This window comes from Xenopus tropicalis, chromosome 9 (assembly GCF_000004195.4).
Source record: "Xenopus tropicalis strain Nigerian chromosome 9, UCB_Xtro_10.0, whole genome shotgun sequence".
In the NCBI taxonomy this organism is placed as follows: Eukaryota; Metazoa; Chordata; class Amphibia; order Anura; family Pipidae; genus Xenopus; species Xenopus tropicalis.
In genome coordinates this window covers 29,579,421-29,590,516 of record NC_030685.2, presented here as the reverse complement: position 1 = coordinate 29,590,516, position 11,096 = coordinate 29,579,421, and the positions used below count along the sequence as shown (strand labels likewise).

General features: G+C 40.5%; 1 protein-coding gene across 1 annotated transcript; it reads left to right on the top strand.

Moving 5' to 3' along the window:
- The first annotated feature begins 2,529 nt into the window (after positions 1 to 2,529).
- Positions 2,530 to 7,261, top strand: LOC100490294 (cAMP-dependent protein kinase type 1). Its single transcript, XM_031893850.1, has 10 exons — positions 2,530 to 2,884; positions 3,281 to 3,387; positions 3,659 to 3,826; positions 3,931 to 4,022; positions 4,432 to 4,494; positions 4,990 to 5,128; positions 5,579 to 5,770; positions 6,283 to 6,411; positions 6,916 to 6,993; positions 7,148 to 7,261. The coding sequence occupies exons 1-10, from the start codon at positions 2,530 to 2,532 to the stop codon at positions 7,259 to 7,261; spliced, it is 1,437 nt and encodes a 478-aa protein (XP_031749710.1).
- Positions 7,262 to 11,096: the final 3,835 nt, after the last annotated feature.

Here is an 11,096-nt window from a genome sequence, read left to right as displayed (position 1 = left end):
AAGTCACTGAATGAGATCTGCCCACTTTCTCTAACCTTGCACCACAGTTATATAGTAAAAACCACTGTGCAAAGTTTGGGTCCCTGGTTTTAATAGTGTCTGAATGGCAGCAACTTAAATTTCCCCACTGAAAGTCAACAAGTGACATCTGATTGGTGGTTGGTGGCTCCACCCCCTTTTTCTAACCTGGAACTGCAGTTACCCAGTGACTAACTCTGCGAAGTTTAGGGACCACGGCAGCAATTAAAATTTAAACCAATAAAAGTCAATAGGTGAATTGTGATTGGTGGTTGATGGCTCCACCCACTTTTTCTAACCTTGAGTCGAAGTCACCCAGTGACAAACAGTGGGCATCCGGCATAAATAGTTTGAGAATGACAACATTTTAAATTTAAACCAATAAAATTCAATGGATGAAATCTGATTGAATGTTAGTGACCCAACTCACTTTTCCTATTTTTGAACTGCAGTCCCCCAGTGACCAACTTTGCAAATTTTGGGGACTCAGGCATAAAAATTGTGAGGCTGACAGCATTTTACACTTCACCATTGAAAGTAAATAGGTGAAATGTTATTGGCTGTTGGTGGCGCCGCCCACTTTTTTCTATCTTTGAATGGCAAATACCCAGTGACTAACTCTGGAAACTTTAACAACCCTGGAATTAATATTTAAATAATGGCATCAGTTTAAATATAAACCAATGAAATCTAACGGGTGGAAATGGATTGGCTGTTGGTGGCTCCTCCCACTTGTTTGGGAACCCTGTCATAAATAGTGTGAGCAAAGCAACATTTTAAATATAAACCAAAAAAATTCAATAGGTGAAGTCTGATCAGCTGTTTGTGGCTCCACCCACTTTTTAAAACCTAAAAATGCAGTTCCCTAGTGACCCTGGTGTTAATACTGTGAGAATGGCAGCAGGTTGGATTTCCCATTGAAAATCAATAGGTAAAATCTGATTGCCTGTTGTTGGCTCCGCCCACTTTTTCTAACTCTGAACCGCAGTTACCAGGTGACTAACTCTGCAAAGTTTGAAGACCTTAGTATTTATATTTAAAGAATGGCCACAGTTTCAATTTAAACATATGAAGTCTATAGGTGAAATCTAATTGGTTGCTGTTGGCCCCACCCACTTTTCTAAACTTTGAACATAGTCACCTAGTGACAAACTGTGCAAAGTTTGGGGACCCTGACATTAAACATGTGAGAATAGCAGCAGTTAAAATTTTCCCACTGAAAACAATGAAAGAAATGTGATTGGCTTTTGGTGGCCCCGCCCACTTTTTCTAACCTTTAGTACAAAGTCACGCAGTGACTGACTGGGCAAACTTTGCGAACTCTGGCATCAAACCAATAAAATTCAATAGGTGAAATCTGATTGGCTGTTGGTGGCGCGCCCACTTTTTCAAAACTAGTGACCAACTGTGAAAAGCTTGGGGACCCTGGTGTTAATACTGTGAGAATAGCAGCAGGTTGAATTTCCTCATTTAGAGTCAATAGGTAAAATCTGATTGGCTGTTGGTGGCTCCTCCCACTTACAAAAATACAAAAAAACTTAAATGCGTAGTCACCCAGTGTCTGACTATGCAAAGTTTGCGAACCCAGGCAACAAACCAATAAAAATCAATAGGTGAAATCTGATTGGTTGTTGGTGGCTCTGCCCACTTTTCAAAACTAAAATTGCAGTCCCCTAGTGACCAACTGTGAAAAGTTTAGGGACCCTGGTATTAATACTGTGAGAATGGCAGCAGGTTGGATTTCCCCATTGAAAGTCATAAGGTAAACTCTGATTGGTTGTTGGTGGCTCCGCCCACTTTTTCTTACCTTGAACCACAATTACCTGGTGCCTAACTGGCGCCACAAAAAGACGGGTGGCGGGATCACTTAGAAAAGCCAAAGCAACCTGCTCCGCTATAGAAGTGAGTTTGGGTGTTGTACCCCTAAAACTGTAGGAGGAGTAGCGTTTAGAAAATGGGGGGCGCTAAGAAGAAGAAGAAGAAAAAGCAGAAGAATTAGCCAAAGTTGAAGAACAGTCTGTGGGGTTTTCAACCCAACATAATAATTGGGTGTATATATTAAACATACAAGAATACATGCGGCACAAGAACACCCAATACAAAAGGTAAAGAGGGCCCTGCCCACAAGAGCTTAGTTATGCTTTATTATCTATGAATGTTATAGAAAGCAATCTGTCAGTTTCTTACAATTATGTGCCTCTATCTGCCCTGAGATTTAACTATTCCTCTGATTTCTGCTGTCAGTGATTATAAGCCTAGATTGTTGCTAATGGTACATGCTTCTGCTGCTGGTTGCATGTCTCACTGCTGGTAGTCACATGCTCCTCCGTGGGTATCTGTTGGTCGTAACCTGACACCCCTGCCTTAACTGTTGCCTACATGCTCAGCCCAACTGCCATTTGGTGATAGTGAAGAGGAGATAGAGAGTGCCAGAGTGTTCAACGGTTGATGCGAAAAAAAAGACAAAAGAAGACATTTGGATACAATAAAAGGAGAAGAAGGAAGGTGAAGATGGAGGTGAGAAAAAAGAAGAGGAAAAAAAGGAGCCAGACTCCAGAAGAAAAGGAACCTCTACAGGATAAAGGCTTCATGGAGAAGATGGCTAAGAATCAAGATGGGGAAGTCTTTCCAACTGACAAACCCAACCTAAAAGAGAAGACCAGCCCTGATGAAAATGTGAAGATGAGAAAAAGCCTCTCAGGTGAGACCAGCAAACCTGAGAGCAAGAAGAGGAAGAAGGATAAGGAAGAAAAAAATGAAAAGAAAACCAGCTCAGAAGATCTTCAAAGCAGCAGTTATGGAAGGAGTAAGGAGCAGGAAGACAACAAGGAGAAGAAAAGACCAAGGAGCCCAGATCTGTTAGAAGGCAAGGGGAATATGTTATTCATTTTCTCTTATACATTTAACTGCCAAAAATGGTCAGATGCTTGTTCTGTTGGGGGGGGGACAAAAAATCCATCCCTCTGCTTTGTGAAATTCTTCTATAGAAGAGTTTAAAAGTTTGCCCAAGAGCAGTAACCCATAGAAATCAATCAGCATGTATATTTTGTATAATCCTAAATACCTTGTAGGAAGGTCCCAGTTCTGTGTTGTCACTCACTCAATATTCTGCTTGGATAAAGATTCTTACTCTGAATGTGGGTGCTTGCCTTAGCTAAGACTAAAGGTTATTGGGGTACATAAATGGAAATATTTATGGAAATGTGCTATGTATAACATATTTTGAAATGAGCTTTTGACTGAATGTGTTTGATCCCACAAGATGAAAGTGCAAAGAAGAAATCCCGTGTGGAAGTGAGAAGGCCACCCCCCCTCGACATACGGAGTTACAAATTCCATCGAAAGCTGGGAGAAGGCAGCGGTGGAAAGGTGAGTGAGTGGCCTCCCAATATGGAAATCTCTTCTGTAATCTGGTATTAAACTGTGCAGAAATACGAGGGAAATCAAGCACTTGGCAATGTCATTAAATATTCCCATTGGGCAAGTCTAAGAACATTAACTTAAAGTTGATATAATTAATTATTTCAGGTCATTGTCTCCAAATGACCTTTCCTTAAGCAACTAACATTGCTCCTTCTGGGCACTATTCTTACAGCCATTCAAGACACTGTAATATTTAACCTCTTTTGTCTGTTCTTAGGTGATGTTGGCATCATTTTCACCAAACAAACAGCTCGTGGCAATTAAGATAGTGCCGAAGAAACCAAACAGGTGCAACTATCCGTGGATCAGTATGGAGGCCTGGCTCTTGAAGATCGCCAGAGAATGCCCCTTTCTGTGCCACTCACATGCCACATTCCAGTCCAAGGTAGGGAACACTGTTTGTATTGCCACATAATCTGTTTTATTAATTCTCCTTGCTTTGTTGGTCAGTTCTGGCTTATGCCTTTGCCATTTGCTCATTTGTTTTAGGCCCAAGCCTTCTTTGTGCTGGAGTATGCCGGTGGGGGGACGCTGTACAGGATGATTTCCCGTCAAAAAAAATTACCGACGAAGAGCATCCAGTAAGTGATAAGATTCTTCTTGTATAGGAACATACAGACAAAAGTGTATGACACTCATTTATCAACAGTGGGTAAATATGCACATGGCTTGTAACCCATAGCAACCAATCTGTGATTGGCTTCTTTTTGGCCCACTGAATGTAGAACATTAAATGCAACAATATGATTGGTTGCCACAGGTTACTGTCTGAGGGCAAATTTGCTCAGTGTTGACCTCAACTGAGATGTAAGTGTCCAGGTCGTGCCAATGCACCCCCAGGGCTGAGCAATAAGCACTAAAAAAATAAAGACCAATTGCAGACTCTCTTGGAATATCACTTTCTACATCATACTAAAGGTTAATTTTAATGTAAAGAAAAACTTAAATATTTAGATTAAATGTGTATGATACAGAGATTGTTTTTTGCAGGTTCTACACTGCAGAGATGGTGGTTGCCCTACAGTTTCTGCACTCCAATGGCATCATCCATCGGTCAGTACAATCTCAGTTCTCTCCTCTAGAATATTATGTATTTGTTCTTTTCTTTTTAATACTTAGCTTCATTGTTTCTAGGTTATCTTAAACCAAAAATATCTATTTTAGTTGTCTTTTAGGGCTCTGGCACAGGGGGAGATTAGTTGCCCGCGACAAATCTCCCGTGTCTCGGGCGACTAATCTCCCCGAAATGCCATCCCACCAGTGAAAATGTAAATCGCCGGTGGGATGGCATACGCGTTTCCTCTTGAGGCAACTTGTCCGATTTCACTGAAATCGTGCCGCCGCGTGTGCCATCCCACCGGCGATTTACATTTTCGCCGGTGGGATGGCATTTTGGGGAGATTAGTTGCCCGCAAACAGGGAGTTTTGTCGCGGGCGACTAATCAGAGCCTTTAATTTACTTCTTCCAACACCCCTGACCATCATTCTCAGAACTTTACTCAGTTACAGTATATTGTACATTCATTGTCCCCCATGCGTATGTTGCAGTGATCTCAAGCCTGACAACATCTTGGTGGATAACGATGGACACATCAAGATCTGCGACTTCGGCATCGCTGCTGCAGGAATGTTCGCCGGATGGAAGATCAGGGGATTGGCAGGAACACCTGGATACCGTGCCCCAGAGGTCAGAATTTTTCTTTATAACAAAATGTATACACAGTGGCATTAATATCTCTTTCCACCATATATAATTAAAGGCACTAAGTTTGCCCAGGACCAGTAACCAATAGCAACCAATAAGATTTTTGCTTTAATACAGGTGACCAGTAAATTTTACCTTTAGACTGGTTGCTATGGGTTACTGCTCCTGGGCAAACTTAAATTTTAACCCTACAATAGAGCATTTTGATGATATAAACAAGAAAGGGAAAAAAATGCCCCAATCAGTCAGAATATACAAAGGGGTCCAAACCTTCACCTTTTATATATTCCCTAGGTTATTGGCCCTCATTTAGAAAAGTGTGTTTTTTCCCTTATACGCTAGATTTAAGATCCAATTACACATGCAATTTCACTGTATTTAATGTAACTGTGTTTCTATTACCCTAAAATAATTAGTTCTTTTTTTCTAAAGATGTTGTCATTGGAGGCGTACGACGCTGGAGCGGACTGGTGGTCGCTTGGTGTCATCATGTACGAAATGGCCACTGGAAGGAAGCCATTTGCCCCATCACTTGATCCTGCTAAGGAGTTTTTGGATATGAAGCTGACAAAGGTTGATTATCCAAGTCACATGAGCCAGGAAATGCTGGACCTTCTGCCAAAGGTCAGTAGGAACGATTACACACTGGGAAGTGAATTCATTGACTAGTTGCACTGCTTGCTGCTTTTGCACATTTAATATCTGGGGTCAGGTACATTGGGGCAGTACGTCTTTCAAGCAGAATGAATATATTCCATGGCCTCCCCTCCTCTACTGAGTTATATTTGGTTTCATTCCATACCACATGGCACTTATTCCCTGTGCATTTATATATATTTATTGTATTTATTCATTATAACACTTGTCCTCCCTGTGTGTAATTTTGCATATTGTAAGATTGTACAGCACTGCGTACCCTTGTGGCACTTTATAAATGAAGTTATACATACATACCGATGTACACAGTGCTCTTATTTCAATTTAGAGGGATAAATGTAGATACATTTTGTGGCCACTAAAATTTCTTGAAGAGCTGGAGTTCAACCACAGCCCTTGCATTGAACAGCCCTCTATGGTTGAATGGTGCCTGACTAAACATCTATTTTATTCAGATAAATGTTCATGTTTTTTTTAAGCTTCTGGAGATGGACAATAACAACCGTTTAGGAGTAAATGGGACCATCAGGGAACACCAATTCTTTGCCGGAATCAACTGGAGTGAGCTTGAAAAGAGAACAACGCAGACACCTTTCAAGCCCAAAATTGTAAGTATATGGCTACCGCAAGCAAAGGCACGCGTCTCCCCATGTTGGTTACCACCCACTTTGATGTTGCTCACAGTGTCCTCACAGTAGGTGCCCATTTTTAAATCTTTGGGTTGGAGACAGGTTTTACTCCAAGAGGAGCCTCCTTTAGGCCAGCAGTCCACATGGGGCTACCAAATAGCCAATCACAACCCTTATTTTGCATCCTCAATTAACTTTTCATTAATATATGGTTCACTAACACTTTTTAGATCTGAGTGTGACTCATAAGTAAAAATGGTGGGGGATCCCTGGCTTAACTTTTGCCATATCTCTACAATATCTACATGTAAGCGTATTGCACCACTGACAGCAGGGAAGGCTAAGTTTTTATTTGGGGAGGCCAATAGGCTGTTTGCTTTATTGGAGCTTTTTGTAGAATTTCATAGGCGGCAGTTGTTTTTTTTGCAGAGACTGAGCCTCCATATACCTTTTTATGTCATTTTTTTTCTTCTGTGCATTTAGCTCATGCTATTTGAAGGACATAAATACATGAACCTTCTAAACATTTTCAGGGATATTCCCTTAATTGACAATAAGCAGGTTGGCAATTGACAGCTGAATTGAGAATTTTAAAGTCATACATACAAAACATAAACATCATACAAAAATATGTGCCCATATTGTAGAATATGTCATGTTCATGCTTAAAAATTAAATACTATAATGCAACTAAGTGTTTGCATTCTTTGTATAGCCAACAGCAGATAAATTAAAAGAAATTAAACCAGGATTCTGTGCTGAGACCTCCGAGGAAAATAAGCTAGAAGACTTCACCTATGTGGATTACAACTGGAATTGGCAGGAGTAAAGCATTTTCTGTGCTCATGGGGACTAACATCAAACTCCCTGTGCAACAAGTGATCGGGCAACATACCAACAAACCAAATTCCATCTATGGCATCAGATCTGCCATCAACTGCAAGTGTTTGCCTGTATAGCCAACTACATCAGCCCCACATGGGATCCTAGACAGAAAGAAGAGGCAACTTGAAGAAGAAGACATCGTGGGAGGCCAGAAGAGCTGCGAGCTGGATTTTCTAAATGGATTTTGGGCAAAGTCCCACAGACCCTTGGATAAGGGTAAACATCTCTACTGAACATACAGTGCACTTATGGTAAGGCAGTGCACTGTTAATTAACATCGTTCAGTATATTTCAATTTCTATTTATATAAGGTAAGGTAAATAAGCTTTCTTTCTTTTCTGTCTTCTCTTCTTTCCCATTCTGCTACCATTTTCTTCTTCCATGTATTTCTTCGTATGGTAAGTCAATAGATAGCATAAGTTTAATGTTAGGATTATTTCTTATCTTCTCTTCTTCTCTTTTTTTCTCTAACCCTTTTCACCTTTAATATAAGTTAAGCAAAAAAAAAAAACAAAAAAACAAAAAAAAAACATAGATAGGATAAGTTATATAGGAATAGGAATGTTGGACTTTTTTCTTTCTGATCTTTTATGCTCTCCTGTCTTTTCCATGTGTAGTTTGGGTGAATTTGGGATAGGGGTACTATAAAGTTTATAGGAATAGAAAGTATGAATGGAAGTGAATGTGTGTGAATGCAAATAGGGACCCACTGCACCAATTTAGAAGGTGAACATAGTTGACCTTTTGATTGGCTGCAAGTTAAATTTAGATTACTATTAAAATGTAGAAACATCTATATGAGGCGGTCTGTACCTTGTGCCTCTTTAACCCAGTAGGAGGGAGAAATAATGTAGCAGATGGAGCTGCAGCTGTAGGCCCCTTTTTTTCAAAAAATAAAATTAAGCCCATCAGAGTTATGAATGTGATTGGTGTACAGTTTAGGGATACTTAGGGTTTAGGATCAAAGGAATCTGAACAGACTAGGCAGAGCTGTAAGTCCCTAAATGCTGCCTAGCCTCCGCTCCCTCCTTCCCCTCCCGGCCATGAACCATATATTAGGCAAGATAAATAGGCCCACCATAATCTTCATTTCCCATATCCAGGCCTATAATAAAAGGCTATGGTATTAATAGTCAGCACACTGTTGATCCAGGGATTTGTCCGATTGCCATTTTGGAGTCAGGAAGGAATTTTTGCCCCATCTGAAGCCAACTGGAGATGGCTTTCGATGGGGTTTTTTGCCTTCCTCTGGATTATCTAGATGTTAGGTAAATTTAAACTGATGGACACGCTCACCCTCAATTATTATTTAACAGTGTCCTTAATCCAATCATAGGGCCCCATCCACGTGTTTCATTTTAACTCCTTACTAGGTAAGGAACTAGGGAGGGGGGTGGTAATTATATAGTTAGTAAGTGGGGAGTGGAATCCCAGTCCCAACTACAATGACCATGGGATTTGCCACAGAAATAAGAAGATAGAGAAGATAGTGAATGAATCAGTGAGAGAATGTGGATGTAAAGAGTGTGTGTATTATTGTAGGTATCCAAATGGGGAACGTCTGTTCCTGACACCTCCCAGTCTGAACTGAGGAGGAAGGGTTTCATGATGGCTTATATGAGCCTGGGTAGATAGGGAACTATTGCAGCAAATGATAGGGTGAGCCATTTGCTGCAATAGGTGTGTGAATGGACAGTAACATGGTTGAAGCCTTGACGTGGCGTTACTGCTCACATGTATACCATGTGCCAATTCAACCAATTAGGAGAGAAAAAATTTCAAACTTGAATCCTATCTGCTTTAGATACAGTAAGTACTAACCAACATTTTACTAGCTGAAAAAAACAAAAGTTAGCTCATAATATACCAGGTGTGCCATGAGCGTGAATACCTTTATAGCACTACATACACCCCTCTGAGAAGTTTGTGTCAGTGTAATATAGGGAGCAGAAATTGCACAGTGTGTAAGATAACAGTAAGGTGACTGTGCAGATCTACAGGGTGCAAAAGTGTCACTTTTTAATAAAGTTTTGTCTTTGATGAAGAACTAAGAGCTCCAAAATCCGTAGGGTTCTGAAATATTTATCCATTATTTGAGTATTTTTTTTGCCAACAAAGTCAGTAAATGTTTGATAAATAGAATAAAGTACAGTCACCATTGATCCCCCTGGGCCCCAGTGCTCATGGTGCTTCCCATTTATGTTAACTTTTAGAATGTCCTGTCCCTAGTAACTTTTCGTTATTTATTTGCATATATATATTTTAATTCCTCTTCTTCCTCCTCTAGTTTTCATTAGGGGTCACTGACGCCAGAAGCCAAAAACCTATTGATCTCTGGGTCCTCAATTTTATTGTTATTTTATTACTTATCTCCCTATTTAGACCGTATTTTTTTTCTCTTCAGTCAACGCCAACCTAGACCCGATCCCCGTCAGTGCTCCTCCACTGAGCTCCCTCCCCTGATAGCGCCTACGATAAGTATAATACACACAAGCTCGGGGGGGTTGCACAGTTGGCAGGGGCTCCTGAGGGTTATGGGGGCCACAGCTGGGGCCCATGGTGTGGTGTCAGGGCCCCTAGGCGGCAGCCTGCACCTCCCAGTCCAACCTTGTGAGTGGGTGAGTTTATACTTGCCAAAGGAACAATTCCACATGCACAAGCCAGAAAAAAAAATATTAAACCCTTTAGTTGCAATAGAATACAGTCTGTCTGGGCCAGTGGGTCAAATTAATTTATAATATCCCCCAATACAAATCCTACCTGTACAGTACAGGATGAGGACATAATGTTTACAAGTACATTAGAGGGGATTATAGAGAGATGGGGGGTTCACATAGAAAAAAAAAAACAAAGAACAAGAGGTCACCCCTCAGAGAACTGAATTTTCATTTGAAGCAGCATAGGTGGTTGGGGAATGCCCTGTCGGGTGATGTTGTGATGGCAGATTCTGTTAATGCCTATAAGAGGGGCCTGGATGATTTCTTGAACAAGCATAGTATCCAAGGTTATAGTATTCGTATTGGTAGCTATATCTGTATGTGTGTGTATGTGTGTATGTATATATACTGGGGATAATTTGCGGGGGTTAAATGTGATGCAATTGACCTATCATGTTTTTTGAATCCAAATGAACTCTGTAATATTAAAGGAAAGTAATTTGATTAATCCAGTTCCGAAAACTCTTTTGCAGATCCTTTGTCTGTGTTATGAAGACAGAGTTGGTGGTATAGGTATGGGACCTGTTATCCAGAATGTTCAGGACCTGGGGTTTTCTGGATAAGGGATCTTTCTGTAATTTGGATCTCCATTCCTAAATTCTTAAGTCTGCTAAAAAATCATTTAAACATTAAATAAACCAATAGGATTGTTTTGCCTCCAATAAGGATTACCTTAATTCAATCAAGTACAAGGTACTGTTTTATTACTACAGAGAAAAGGAAATTATGTCCTTAAAATGGAGTCTATGGGAGATGGTCTTTCCATAATTTGGAACTTTCTGGATAATGGGTTTCTTGAAAGCTTTTCCCATCTCATACAGTTGCTTTGGGCAGAGTAATGGAATAATGTTTTCTAGCGCTCTGTTCTGTACTTGCGCATTCTCAGGCTGAGCCAGTGCAAATCTAATGCTGGGGCTTCGAGACTTTCACTTTGCAAGTGGCATATGGGTGGGAAAATTGCTTCTTGCCACATTAGATATTACTTAAGCAAAAAGGCCCTTTACCACCACTGCAACACTATAAGGGCCTCTCCTTTTCCCACCCGGCCAAACACTCTTAAAT

Bases quoted from the DNA above. Each gene is read 5' to 3' on its own strand.
- LOC100490294 (XM_031893850.1), top strand. From the start codon at position 2,530: ATGGAGGTGAGAAAAAAGAAGAGGAAAAAAAGGAGCCAGACTCCAGAA. The intron at 3,388-3,658 runs GTGAGTGAGTGG...GTCTGTTCTTAG, and splicing joins GAGAAGGCAGCGGTGGAAAG to GTGATGTTGGCATCATTTTC. The intron at 4,495-4,989 runs GTCAGTACAATC...CGTATGTTGCAG, and splicing joins TCCAATGGCATCATCCATCG to TGATCTCAAGCCTGACAACA.